The sequence below is a fragment of the Belonocnema kinseyi genome, chromosome 2 (assembly GCF_010883055.1).
Source record: "Belonocnema kinseyi isolate 2016_QV_RU_SX_M_011 chromosome 2, B_treatae_v1, whole genome shotgun sequence".
NCBI lineage: Eukaryota > Metazoa > Arthropoda > Insecta > Hymenoptera > Cynipidae > Belonocnema > Belonocnema kinseyi.
Window position 1 is genome coordinate 72712271 of NC_046658.1, and position 15236 is coordinate 72727506.

The 15236-nt window shown below is 33.6% G+C and overlaps 1 protein-coding gene across 2 annotated transcripts; it reads right to left on the bottom strand.

The window, feature by feature from the left end:
- Nucleotides 1-1136: 1136 nt before the first annotated feature.
- LOC117167186 (polycomb group protein Psc-like) lies at nt 1137-14786 on the bottom strand. 2 transcript variants are annotated; one of them, XM_033351908.1, is made up of 7 exons: nt 14231-14786; nt 13137-13322; nt 12136-12284; nt 6418-6508; nt 6231-6334; nt 5603-5991; nt 1137-5481 (listed from the first exon to the last, which is right to left on the bottom strand). In XM_033351908.1, the coding sequence occupies exons 3-7, from the start codon at nt 12248-12250 to the stop codon at nt 2293-2295; spliced, it is 3888 nt and encodes a 1295-aa protein (XP_033207799.1). In that variant the 5' UTR covers nt 12251-12284; nt 13137-13322; nt 14231-14786; the 3' UTR covers nt 1137-2292. The 2 variants fall into 2 exon arrangements, with proteins under 2 accessions (XP_033207799.1, XP_033207800.1); XM_033351909.1 differs by lacking the exon at nt 14231-14786 and adding an exon at nt 13618-13718.
- Nucleotides 14787-15236: the final 450 nt, after the last annotated feature.

Consider the following 15236-nt stretch of genomic DNA (forward strand, 5'->3'; position numbering starts at 1 on the left):
TTTTTTTTTGGTGAATTGTAACTGTTTCGTTAAAGATTCGCCTTTTTTTGGTACATAATTCATTTATTTATTTGAAAATTCAACTACTTGGTTTAAAGTCAACTTGTTTGTTGGAAGCTCATATTTGTGGGTTACTAATTTCGTAGAAAATTGGTCTTCATTGGTCAATTTTCAATCTTTTTTGGTCAGAAATGCAATTGGTTGAAAAATAATCTATTTTGGTTTTAGATTCATGCAGTTTGTCGAAAACACTTATTTTTCAAAAATCTTAAAACAACAAGTGGATGTTTGAAAATTTCGAAACAAAATGTAGAAACGTTTTAAAAGTTTCGATTGATTAAGATTCACTGGGAAAATTCGTATATTTCATTCAAAAAAATTAATTCCACGAGAAGAGTGAAAAACATTTCTAAAGGATTTTATAAAATTTCGAAAAAAAAGGATAAAAATTTTCATAAAAAAATGTTGCAATTTTGTAAGTTTCCAATATTTTAGTAAAAATTTGAGTTAGCTTTAAGAGATATTTTAGAAGTTTTGAAAATATTAAAAAATAATTCAGAACTCGTAGACTTCCCAAAAGTTTTAAACAAAATGTAGTTTTTAGAAGATTTAGAACAAAAAATTAAAATATAGTTTTTTTTTCTTTGTTTAAACGATTGACCACGGAATAAATACTGAATATTATGTAAAAACATTTTGAATATCACTTATTTTAATACAAAGGAAATTTTACATTAATTATAATATATAGTTAAACAATCAAAATTTGACCTAATTATTATTTACCCTTTTAAATGAAGATATTTAAAAAAGTAGCAACTCTCATGCTAACCAAATCTGCACAAATAATTAAGACATCGAAATTGTATTACATTTTCCATATTATTGAAAGCATATTTTTTGAAATAATTAACTGGAAAGGGCCACCATCATGTACCGAAATTTCACATGGGAAAGCTTTACGTTAAACACGTTTTACTCGTGCTTCTAGTAAAACGCGATTTGATATTTGCATTCGGGCAAAAACCGAGAATTTGGAAGACGAAAATCAGTAGACACCCCGAGTAAGAATAGTCTCTAAACTATGTGTTGAAAAAAGGGATAAAAAGCACACAGTATATACGGAGATATTTTTATTTAAAATTATGTATTCGGATTCTACTTTTATCATTTTAAAAGCTAAACTGAAACGAAAATATTACATTTACGAGACTTGTTTGTCAGGACAAAACAATGACAATCTAAAATATGTTTTTCGTATTTGCTGTTCACCTTACCAACTAAGTATATATACAACTTATAAAGCAGTTAAATATAATACAAATACATACGGAAGTGTAGGTGACATAACAGTTGCACCATTTACACAATAAACGTTTAACAGAATATAATGTAAAAATAACACTAATACCACTGTAACATTCAAGTCTTTGTCGCTCATGAATCGCCCAATACAATTTATTGTAATCAGTACGGAAATATCTAGATCGTCTTTCAGTCAACTAATATTTGTTGTAATGACTATAAGTACTTCTTAAAGGAGTGCAATAGCTTATAACAGTTATTTTCAAAAAATATATGACTGTTACTCGTGAATTTCCTTGAGCGTTTTTTTTTCTGTGTAAAAAGTCGCACTTATCATTACGATGAGACTATAAGAATACTGCAAGACAATGATATACGTCCATGAATCTCACAGAAGATTACCCTTAAAAAAAACAACTTACTTTATTTGTTTCTTCTATTAACACGTTCGCGACAAAGCAAATTTTCGTGATTTTTGGACATTGATTGTGGTGCACTTTTAATGAAAATAGTCATTTTTCTCAGGTATAAATAATAGTTTTTTTTGCTTAGTCTGTTGCAATCGGCCTTGCGAACATGTTAATATAACAATAACACTGGTTTCTTTCACAGATCCTTAAGTTAATTATAACAATTATTTTATCATACCCTTGGTTGCGTTAAAAAATAAATGTATCATAGCTAAGGTACTTTACGAGAAATATTCTCCTCTGAAATTTCCATAAAGTTCAATTCAGCATATTTATTTACAATTCGTATGTGAAACTTCAAATGTTTGCCAAGAAGTGATAATGTTTGTGCTTGCTTTAAGTTCATCAAATTTACTTTTAGCACTGCGTTAACTTTATTCTATAGTTTAAAATAACAATTTTTGTTGTAAGTTGCTTGAAGAAGCTTATTACCCTCAAACTAAAAGTCCTCATAAGGAAAAACTTAAAACACAATTTGTGAAATCATATACAATTTAATACATTATAAAACTCACAATCAGTCGGTTACTTCGGTCTTAGCTTTGGGAGAAATATCTTTTACGCATTTCGCTGGTAGCGTTTCACAGGGGTGGTCCGATTTTAGTTTCTTCGCGTTCTCCGTTTGGTTGTTCGCTTGCATCGAGGTTAAGCTTTTAAGTAAATTTCCTAAATGCTTGGCAGCAATCGGATTATTCGCCCATTCATTAGACGGAAATGCAGCCAGAAGCCTTTTTTGAAAGACTTCGGAAGTCATTTGTTTCGCATCAACTTTAATATTATCGGCCTTCTTATCAGCAAGTTCACTAGGAATATTAACATTGCTTTTTGCAGGTGGTTCTGGTTGTTTCTCCGTCTCCTTTTGGTTATCCAATTTATCTTCTTTTGGAGACGGCTGCAGTTTGTCTGCGACTGTTGCGCCAGAAGCATTATTCGGGAGCTCATTCACAACAGAACTGGAATCAGGACTCTCGGGTGACTTGCTACTCGTCACCTCCGATCCCAATTTATTACAGTTCGATCCCGACGAAACTTCGTTCGTATTAGTAGGATTATTAACACTGGAGTTTCGAGGAGGATGGGGTGGTGGTGGTGGTGGAGGAGGAGATGGAGAAACTGTCGACGATACTCTTGGACTAGCTGCTTCGTGTGAATTCGATTCCGCACTATTCGTGATACTGGCCTCTTGTTTCGAATGAGGTGACATAGGACTAGAACTAGATCGGCCAAACTTATCAGCATCTTTGCTTGCACTACTGTTGATAAGAGGAGGTAATCGTTTTTCGCTGGGTGAATTCTGCAAACTGTCTCGCTTGGCAGTAATTTCGCCTTTATTCATCCCTTTATTTTTTATCAACTCGTTTGCTTGTGCGATACCTGCAGTAAGAGAGATCGGACGCAGGGGAGGCGACTGTTTAACTATAGGAACTGCTAAAGAAGCATAGGAAGACCTTGCGGGTTTTAGAGGCGCGCACTGAGCCGCCAAGTGGCTTTTTCCAGGACCGCTGGACGCGGTGTTTTCTGGCTGTGGAAGTCGAAGTCTATTGTCCATCTGGAATTGTTGAAGATTCGGTGCCTGACTTAGAGCATATAAACTCTGCAAACTTGGAAAGACAGAAGAGATGTTGTTGCTGGAACGACTGCTGTTGATTGGACTTGAGAAGCAAGAAGGAGCATAAACTGGTGCACGAGAAGGTGGAGGCTGCGAATAATCAGCTACCCGATGAACTGCTGGCGTCAAGGAGCCTGGAGGTGCTCGATAATACTTTTGTCCGCCGGTTAACGTGACCACTTGACTAGAAGCTGGATGAGCAGACATATTTTCTCGAGTGGGCTTACTCTTAAACTTAGAAATTGGTTGGGGAATCCTTAAGGGATGAATATCCATTTTCTTTGTGCCACTCAAGTCTAAAATATCGCGAGAATCATCCCTCTTTCGTTTTGCAGGTTGACTGCGGTCCGGTGCAGGTTTTGCTTTGGGTCTGCTCGCTGGAACCGGCATTCGAATCTGACCTGTTTTTAAAGCTTTTAAAACACGAGGATCAACCGATCTGTCATTAAGTGTAATACTGGGATTCACTTTTCCTGATAAAACTTGATTGTCTTTCAGATTGTTTGTATCGGTGGATGAACTGCTGTGACTAGGTGATTTCGGTGCAGTGAGAGTTATACTCAAGCTTGCAGGAATGTTCAGTCCACAGCCATCTAATAAATTTCTCGTGTTGTCAGAAATGGTTGGAACTGGTGGCCGCGAATTTACAGTATTATGACGCGCAGTACAACTAACGCCAGATGGTGAATTATCTTTGGGACTCGGCAGCTTCTTCGAAGAAGATACGGCTTCCTGTTTTTTACTGACTTTAGGAGAGCTAAGCGGCGTAGATTGGGCCTTCTTTCGAATTTGCCCGTGAATGAAGGGTCGTTTCTTATCAACATCAAAAATTGGTAAACCTGGAGGACATTTTCTTTTTACGGCTCCTGCTGGAACAGTTGGTGGTTCACTGGGAAAAGCGTAAACATCTATTTTTGAGTCATTATCGTTAGTACTCAAGTCTTTCGTAATTCCGTTCAAGAGTCTCTTGGAAGGACTATTAGAGTTATCAATTTTTAAAGAGAAAGTAGATGACTTGTCAGAAGGCTTGTTCTTTATTGAATTGATGGTATCAGAATCAACATTATTGTTTTTCTGCTCAGCCTTCTTATTCTCACACTGTTCGTGATTCGTTGGACTCTTCAATAGAATATTATCGGTAATCTTGGGCAGAGCATTTAAAACTGGGATTGGTTTGCTAATTCCCTTTGTGTTCTTATCAGGGGAGTTTTGTTCGTTTCCAGGTTGCTTGGCAGTTAATCTAAACCCTTGCAAAAATTCATTTTTATCGGACTCTTCAGTCAGTGTTTTATTCACATTCTTAACTTCGCTGGCTGCTTCTTTCAATATTATTTTGTCCTCGAAAGTCACCTTACGTTTATGCTTTTCTTGCTTTTCCGCCACGTCCTTCTGATGACTTTTTCCCTGTGATTTTAAAGCTTTCTCAGGCTGTCCATTCTTCAGCAAAACGTTGCTAACCATTTTTGCTTTCGACGACACAGTGCCGGGGGAGCACTGCTTCAAGGTAATTTTAACTCCATTTGAATTAGGACCCTCACCAATACTAATAACACTAAATTCGGGGTTATGAGATTTCTTTTCACTAGAATTATTTCGTACCTCGGGGGAAGTCTGTTTATCGGAAGAAGGTCTCAACACCTCGTAACGCCCTTCAGAATTTTTCAGAATCTTGATTGGACTTTTAATCTGCTTTATCTCCTCAGATACTGTCGGTTGTTTAACTTTATCTGCTTTGGCACTTTCTTTCGAAACTGGAGCTTGAGGTTTTTTATCTACCTTTGTATTGGTAGTTGGTTTGGTACTAGGGGCTGTTAACTGTCTCTTAACATCTTCCATTTTTGCATCCTTTTTGGTAGTTTCCTTTTTTCTTGAATCTTCTACACTTGAGACTTCTTTACTCGTCTCTACGTTCACTTTTGCTGTCACTTTTTCCTTCTTAGATTTCACTTGATCACAGCTTTCATTTTTATCACTGACAACACTGTCAACTGGAGGTAAACTCGCTCCAACTCCAGGAGTCGACGGTCTGTCATTCAGTGGGGCTTCCAACCTTTGTTCCTCTTGCACTATACGGTAGAAAAATCTCAATGGTGCGTTCTAAAAAAAAAGAATAACTATATACTAAATTGATATTTATAATACCTATATGGATGATTCATTATAATTAAAGTTAATAAGTCATCGGTTCAATTATTACTGAATGGCAAATTCTACTCACTCGCTTCCACGCATAGATGTATGCAACATCCATTAGAGTCCAGTGTTCAGGAAGAGGAGCTCGTCTGTGGCAAATCTCAATAGCATATCTAGTCACATCGACGGTATATTTCAAAGCCAAGAATTTCTTCAGATGTGCAATTGTCACCAAAGCCGGACATTGCAAGTACCTTCGATTGGAATCATGAGTATTCGTGGTATCATTCTTTGTACTAGGTTTGAGATTGGTGCTTGGCTGAGATGCATCAGCGTCATTGGTGCTCAAAATTATGGCTAACGGATCTGCACCAGGAGGAAGAAATTCCAAGCTCAAACTAATCGCATCTTCTGGTGCAAATATCAGTCTTCCGCTCACATCGTCACCTCGCTGTTCCGGAGTTGCAGAATCCGCTATTGAACAAATTAATGATTTTATTCATTGCAATTTAAGTATTGCTGCTTTAAGTATGTATTTATAAAATCTCGAGAAAATTTAGGACTTCATACTCGAAAATTTATGGACAGGAATTGAATTTTTTCGTCAAATAAATGTTATAATGGTTTTAAATTTGCCAGACGTTACTATTAAAACCAGAGAGATTTTTGAACTGCTTCAGCGAACTTCGAAAATTTCACCAGTTTTCACTTACCATGCTCCGGATGCTTCCTGTAAAATTCTCTTCTTCTCCTCATTTCCTTATGATAAAGTCCCGGTACGAGTTTATAGACTATGTCTTGTAGTGCTTTGTCAGCTCTGGAAAAAATTATTATTGTAGCTATTTGAGCAAGCAGAATTACATGTAATAATAATTATTGTCCTAATTCTGATATACTTACTTGATATTGGGCTTAGCGGTGTTCAGTGCATGTTTACATGATGGACATTGCGCTTCCGATTTTAGATGTTTCAAAATACAACTTCGACAGACTGCAAATAAAATAGAACATATTCATTTAGATTTTTGACAAGGTATACTTAATCGTAAAAAATCGGGAAATCCAGAATCGAAATAAATGATAAATCAACCATTTTTGATAGAAAATTACGTTTCGGGTAGCTGATCAAAATTTTGATATTTTATAAGTGTTATATAAATTTTAAGATTCAACATCTTTATAAAAACGTACAATTTGTGATTAACGACAACTTGCTTTTACTACTATATTTGATTTACTTCTAGCAATATTAAATTGGCATTACATTTCCAATTAATATAAAACAAGATTACCATGACTCCAATTTTTTTAATTAGACAGTTTAATTACTTTAAAAAATAATTAGAGGCAGTGAGTTTGAAATGCTCACTTTAGAATATTATAAAATTTTAAGGCATTTTTTCACAGAATTAATTTTGAAAAGGGCTACGGAATTCTGAAAGATAATTTAGAAATTCAGTTTTTAATGATTTTTCGGAATTTTTAAATTGCGCATGATTTAAACTCAAAGTTATTGTATGGTGAAATAGTTCAATTCAAAATATTTATCAATTTTAAATTTGTAGTTTTAAATGCTTTATTCTGAATTATTTTTATTCTTTTCTAAATTTAAAGCGATATTTCAGTTTTAAATTTTGAAGATATCTAATTAGAAAAGATTTATCCTTGAACGATTCAATTTTGTGTGTAAAATTTTTAAACTTTAATTTTGAATTTGCCAGATTTCCATTGCTATAAATCAGTGGTGTGTAGTTACGTGAGTCGAATTTCAAATGCAAACTGTATACCATTTGGGCATACTTGGAACATAGGAATTTTCAAAATTGCGTTTAATTTAGGAAAAATTTGAAGAGACTTAAATCACTTCGAATGCAGTATTTCGCCAAATCAAAACTGTTCCGTCGATTTTGAAACAAAATCCATCTGAAATAAGGCTGATCGAGAGTTCCGTCACGTAAATTTGTAATTGTAAAGGCTATAAATTTGAGATTCTACCATTTTTCAGCACTTAAAAATGCTTACTAGTGAAATTTTGATTTGGGATTTAGTCAGTTATTCGAGTTTTCAATCATATATTTTACGATTTTGAAAGATTTAAATTTGAAAGTTGTATTCCAAGATTTTTGCGTCATTGGGGTCAGAATTATGGTTACAATGCACGATATCCGAGGATCATTCTAATAAAAGTTGTTGACTTGAATCTCGACTTTAATGGAACTCACAAAATTTTACCATAAAGTTTTGAGAAGAATCAGTTAATAAAACGACATACCTAACGTTTCCTAACATGCTTAAAGTTTCCCATTTTAATTAACACTGAATAAAAAGCTTTCGATAATGTAGAAAAAATATGTCAACATTATTGGAAACACCTCCACGAATGCTTATTGACAAAAAATTAATAATTTTAACCTACAGAAGATCAATTTATTCACCCCGATTCACCCTCAAATGCTACCCCGTAAGTAGTGAAATAATACTTTTGCGATATATTGCAACTGAGCTTATTTTTTTTACCATTTTTTTGCCTGGATCGCCACTAATTAATGTGCTATATTTTTTTATTAAATTGTAAAATAATTTTTTAAAACCTTTATGAAAACATAATATAGGGAATTCAGTATAATTCTATAGTGATTTTTCTGTAATAGATTTCCTATATTTGTTTCAAGATTATAGGAAAATCATTACAGAAAACTTATATTTCATAGGTAAAATATAATTATTATCAAAGGATACAATTTTCAAAGATTTAAACACGAGAAAGTGATACAACATGCGCTCAATTGAAAAGTTGTAATTGAAGATTTTCAGAATTTAATTATTTTACTGAAACTAATATCAGAAGTCAAAAACCTTGAAGGCTTTTTCTTTATTTCAAGTATTTTAAGTATATCTTGCATAGTTTGACCGGAAAATGTAAATTTGTATGTATAATAACATGAGGATGCCTCCCATCTTCAAAACATTATTGGGGGTTCACATACCTTTAAAAATGCTTTTTATAATATTTCATGTTAGGAACCGAATATTTTAGATGCGAACATGTAAAGTTTCATTATTTTTAATTTTGTAAAGTTTACAAGGGCGGTCGAGCGTGGCTAAGTAGTCTTACTTTAAAAGCTAAATTAAAAATATATGTGGACATCCGCATGAAAAGGGCCCGTACGGCTGGTATGCAGTTACGTATAGAGACATAAAGCCAAATTAATCCTCGGCATTTTAAGCACAAAAAGAACCCTTTAAGTTTAAAAAGGAGTCACCAGGGCACTTTTGAATTTGAATGTTTGAAAAATCGTGTCGTAATTTCCTCGAATATAAAATATACCTACTTCCGGTCTATCTCTGGATGAGTAGTCCTAATAAATGTACTATACTTCCCAGTGCTACCCCCTCCCCCCACTTAAACCCAAAATAATAATTTTGACCTCAACTTTAAAAAACGTGAATACCTCCCAAACTTGAAGCGGCCACAAGGACCCTTTCCATGCGGACACTCACATATTATAAAGTAATACGAAATATATTTTCTGTGAAAAGTTCAGACCCACTAGTGGTATTAGTTAACATTTACTAATATACTATTACCTAATGTACTAACATTTGGATTTTTTTCCACTTAAAAATAAAAATGTTATGCTTAAAAATTAAACTATTTATGCACTAAACCATTCTCTTCTAGTAGGTAAGGTTTACTATTGAGCTACCGATTCAAACAGGGGTATGTCATGCCAACCATTCCAGCATACAGGAAGTTGGTTCCCAACTTCACTTAGCGCCTAACACAGCAATTTTATAGAAAGTTTTAGAATCTTTTTTTGTTATTATAAATTCCTTGTTGGACGTTGGTATTTTACTAATTTACGTGTTATTTTACGAGTTTGTATATACATAATCACAGCACATAATATAAATATAAAAATAACGAAGGTATAAAATATTTTTATCATAAATTAGACCTTCTTTTATAAGTAACTTATATGTTTTACTCATAACTACAAAAACAGATGTTTATATCCCGTTAATAGTTTCTAAATGTGAATATAATTGAAAAAGTTCATGAATCCTCATGTTATATTTAAATGTAAACAAGATAATTAGACGATCAGCGCTGACGTTTAGCATTTTCCCCGCTGAGTCAAATTGGGAACTATAATCATAATAATCGTGTGATGCCCTTCTAATGAAATGACGTCGAAAATAATCTATGAAAACAGCTGAGTTTTAAGAGAATGAAGATTGAAGAATCGACTATTGTGTCATGCCTCCATGAAAACCCACTGCCCACTACTAGAATAAGTCAAATATGAAACTTTTTGCCTTTTTACTCATAATATCACCCTCAAACTTAAACTAACTCCGCTTCAAAAATGATCGTACAATTTCTTTAATATTGCTCAAACAAATATAGTCCCTTTTTTGTAAGCCAAAATAATAGATGCACTCTGAACTAATGGTGTCACGCACGACCCCTTAAATAAAAAAAAAGATCAAATACTTAGGCATCCAATTAAAGTTTTCGAATGTAAATAAAATTAAATCTATAACTCTTATTTTTTAAATCTATTTATAAAACCTAAATTAAATGAAAATTAATTTAAAAATGGAATAAAGCAAGCTGATCAAAATTAAAAATTCAAGCCATTCTTAAAAAGGTGCCTAACCATTAAAAACGTCGATTTCGAGAAAAATCCAAAAAAGTGAATTACTGTAAATTTGAATTAAAAGTAGCATAATTTCCAATTAAGGCTAATATCTTCTGTACATCGAATTGCCTGCACTTTCAACTCAATTAGAAATAAAATTAAGAAAAAGATTGATTAAAGGGGAACTAATTTTCCTGACAAGATCCCTTTTCCACGACAAATGTCCCGATAAGAAGATGTGCAGACATGGTTTAAAACAGGGGGGTCACTGTTTTCTAAATTTTCGTTTTCCGACTCTCTCCCATTTCTCTCGGTAAATATTCGTGATTTGTCCCGGTTTAGAAAAAAATATACTCTTTGCGAAACCCACAATTTTTTTCAGCAAACTTTGTTGCAAGAAATATATTCACCTATCTTCATATTAAGAATTTTAAAATCTATTATTAGGCCAATTTTTAAATATTACGTTTTAAAAACTTATGAAACAATACTTAATCATTTTGAATTGAAAGCGTCTAAAATTAAAAAGAAAAAAATATGTAGAACTACTATGGACAATTTAATTAGAAAAAGGAGTTAAATTGTATAATTTCACAGTCAAAGCTCCAAAATTAAACAATTTTTTTTTTGAATTGAAGAACCATGAGATTGAATAAATTGATATTAAAATTGGGAAATTACGACAATGTTAAGACGCTAAAAATTGAACATTTTAAAGACTCGAATTTTGGACATTGGATTATTTAAAATTAAGAAGATATTACAAATTTGAACTAATTAAATTTTAATTGCAAAATTAAAACCTATGAAGGAGAAAATATAAAAATGTAATGTTTAACATGAAAAATTCAGAACTCTAAAATTGTAACCATTTAAAATTACCGGCATTATTTAATTATTGATGTACCAACTTCAGATATTTTTTTAGTAATTTCACAACTTCAATTCGAAATGGCTTTATATTTGCATCTAAAATGATTAAATTTATAACTGACCATCAAGGTTTTTAATATGAAATATTTAATAGCGAAATTATTTTGAGATTTTGAATATTTGAAACTACAATAATGTGAAATTTTAAATTCGAAACATCCCTAAATTAATTTAAGAGAAAACTTTCATTTCGCGGCCTAAAAGATTAAACTGTTTTACAATTGCGCATTCAGAACTATAATTTTTAATCTTAGAAATTTTAAAGGTGATAAATATATTACTAATCAGCGTAATATCATGTAGTATCAAGTGTGAGAAATATTGTGAATCTTTAAAATATGATTTTAAACACTTGGAAAATTATATGCTTTCTAATTGGAAATTTTCGAAATTTAGAAACCGCGCGAATTATGAAATACGGAAAATCTCCCGTATTTCATAGAATTGTTCTGGATTGAAACGTCGCAAATTATATATTCGTCCCCGCCTCACATCATTAAACAGAATTAAAATGTATTAATTCATTGACAGAAATCAACATGGGATTAAACAGGATTGAAGTAAGATGCAAATAATTGATGTTCATTTAAATTAAAACCTGTTCAAGTATTAACGGTAGAAAACGACATTCATTTGGCTTCAAAACGTTGTTTATCGGCCACATTTGAAATCATTTTAATCTATTTTAAAGCACTCCTTCTTACCGGGTCGTTAATTGGTGACTGATGTTTTCATTGTTTAAATAAATTTTATAAAATTATTCTCCTGCAGCGTACTTATTGAATTTATTCACAGCTATTTGTTAGGCTTAGCTTCTTTTTATCCAATATGCAAAATTAAAATTGATCAGGTGAACCCATATTTTTCAATTATTATTGAAACGTCAGCATGAAATCAACTGTAACTTTCTTATGGAAAACCAATCACAAAACATAATGAAAAACAAAAGTTTCACTACGAATTAACTTCACACTGCGAACGGATAAACACATGCATTTGTAGATTGTTATTGGTAATATTTTTATCTGATTATACTTACAAGAATGTAGACACTCGACGACGGTCGTTGCATCTATCAAATATCCTCGGCACAATGGACAAATCAGATATGGATTCACCTCCCGGAGATATGTTCTTTTACTCATTCCAGTCATATTTGTGTTTTAATTTTTTTTACGTAAGTCAAATCTGTAATTCAGAAATTACATTTAATTAGAAATATAATATTTATGTCCATTTTCCTAAATAGGATCTTCTCTGCATGATCATCGATTATTATGCAACTCTTTTTTAAATTCAGTCCAATGTGATTACAACAATTATTCAATCAATTTCTATGAAATTCTTCTGTATACTCTTGAATACTTTGTTGAATAATTATGGAGTAAAAATCTGTTCAAAACCCTGTATTGACGAGTACTCGTCATTATTTGAATAAAGTGAATATTTACAAATGATTTGCGGCAGTCAAATGCTAAATCTTATCAGTGTTTTACCATATTTAACGTTTTAAAAGATTTTAATCGATTCAATTTATCTCATAACGTGAATTTGAAAAAAAACTCACTTAAGAACTGGAAATGATTAAACTGTTTAGTCATTGTCAATACAGGCCATTAAAATATGTATAAATAAGGATAAGCTTTGTAAAAATTAGAATTAGAGTGTACGACAGCTGCATTTGCATTCTTTTAGAAGAAGGTCGGTCAGGTAGGAAAAATTGAAACGGTCATTTCCATCATAACATAATCCACTTTCAAAATTATGATCTACAATGTTTTTCAGATATTTATCATTATAATTCCTTCAAGACAATTTTGAACCCTTTCAGCCAGCACTATTATAGTATGTTGACGTTTGCCTAAAAGCTTCACAGCAACCAGTTTTGTAAGAAGTTATAAATTTATTAAACTGGATAAATGTCAATGAAAGTATAAGAAACTTTATCTATAATCTATATGCACCCTTCAGAAATTATTATCTTTGGAAATGTACAAAATGAAATAATGAAAAAATCATATCAGTTTTTATAATACTTACTCCATGTAATATACTAGTAAAAGTTATTTATCCTCTTGTTCTCAAAAACTTTTTCGTTAAATCTTGTTCTTATCTGCAAACTTGAGATTAGAAGATTCGATAACGAACATTGCCTTGCGTATGCGAAGTTATTTTAGAATCAGCTTTTCTCACTCTTACTATAAGGCATTTCCATTGTATGTACATCTGAAAATAAGAATAATTTGTTTAATGTTTGTGTCATTGTTGAATGGAAGGAGTGCAAAGATTTTCTGCTTTACGAGTAACATATATAAATATAAACTAGTAAATAACTAACGGTATTATTCTTTCTTTATATGCAAAACATATTTCATATTTGAGCATAAAGTCAAGGTTAAAATCTAATAAGTCAATGAGTACACATGTTTGTCATTAAAATCTACATAAAGTTTTATCGCGAATGTGACATTCACATTATGCTTTGCTTCCAGCTGAATATTGCCTATACCCGTTTCTTTACCTATTTCAACATGCACTCATGATGTTGTAAACAAAATGTGATATAGATTATCGGCATAAAAATGCAGCACCTGACGAAACTATAAATTATCTAGATGCGAGGACGAAACCCATACATCCGCGTCCCATAATCGTTTCCGTTTTTGAAGGGCGCAAGGGATCCCTCTACCGTAGATTGCAGCATGTGGTCGTTTTCACCATTCTTGTAACGGTAGTATAATTTAGCTAGTTTATTTTACCTCAAGAAACCTTCGACGTGCCGTCTTCAGAAATTTTATAACTTTAGATTCACTACAATAGCTTTACCGTATCTGACAAGAGTAATTACAAAACCAATTCTTGTCAATATTAGTAAAAGTCCTTTAGTTTTAATTCACAGTAAAATGTTTAAATTCAATGATCCAAAGGTTCCCAGCAATAATTAAAAATGTAACGGATGACTGAACACCCACACGAATAAGCACGGTGACAGTAAATGTCAATAGCAGTCATACATTTATCTTTTCTGGTTCGCGTCTCGAGTTTCGTCGAACCTAGGCCAATTTTCTCGCGAGAGATATTCGCACACTACGTTTGATACGACCCTTACATGCATAAACACGTACAGAACTCACCTATGCATACAGGCGGGTTAGCCTCTGTACGCATGAGCCTACGTACGGAGGCCTAATGTTATTCCCTCTGGCAGTAGAGCATTTTACTCTTGGCTTTATCTGAGCCGGCTCTACCTCTGCTACATGCACAAAATCGCTATAGGATAGTTACCGCACACTATATTATAGTCCCAATGGACCGATCCTCTTTGTGTGCACCGACCTCGCTCTAGACATCGACATTGCCGCTGTAGAGTGTAGCGCCTCTTATTGCCTTGGCCAGCAAGTCGCAGCAAAGTTCCCTTGTCGTAAGGAGATGCCGGGAAACTTAATACAAGGTCCCTCCAACTATTACTGACTCATTCACTAGACTGCACTTTCTTGCATTCTCTTTATTTGCGCTAAAACAGCTTTAAATTAACATTCCAAGTTAATTACTGTGTAGTGTAGGCCTGCAAGGAATTGAGAATCCAAGCGGGATGATGGCGCCCAATGGAAGGTTGCGGTATTTCGTTGAACTACTAAACAGCGAAGCGTCTCAAAGTGCAGTAACACGCGCGACGTGAACGAACTCCGCGAAGACTCATGCCGAACTGGAACCGAAGACCGAACCGAACTCCAAATGGAACGACCCTCCCTCCCACATACCTCTCCCCTACCCCCTCCATATCCCGACTCGCGAAAGACACAGCTCTGCTTATATTTCTGCCCTCGCACCCCTCTATCTTCCCCTTTGATCCCCCTACTCTCCTGCCCATTCCCCCTTCCTCCGCCACACACAGCTAACCAACTTTTACCCCACCTCGTTTCTATCTTTCCCGAACCCTTACTTCCCTTCATCGATGGTGCTCAACACAGTGGAATTCTCCCTCTTTCTGTTTGCCTCACTTTCTCTCGGTCTTTCTATCCGAACCCCGTTTTGTAAAAGCAGCACGTTACCAAGTGAATCGCGGTTTCGCTTACCTGAGAGCAAGGGCCGCTAATGAGAGAAAAGTAGACGAAATTGTATCTAGATTCATTGAAACGC

What these genes read in the sequence shown, in the direction of transcription:
- LOC117167186 (XM_033351908.1), bottom strand. Translation starts at nt 12,250, where the DNA reads ATGACTGGAATGAGTAAAAGAACATATCTCCGGGAGGTGAATCCATAT. An exon ending in CGTCGAGTGTCTACATTCTT is followed by an intron (nt 6,509 to 12,135) that starts GTAAGTATAATC and finishes TTTTATTTGCAG; the next exon opens with TCTGTCGAAGTTGTATTTTG. An exon ending in CAGGAAGCATCCGGAGCATG is followed by an intron (nt 5,992 to 6,230) that starts GTAAGTGAAAAC and finishes TTTGTTCAATAG; the next exon opens with CGGATTCTGCAACTCCGGAA.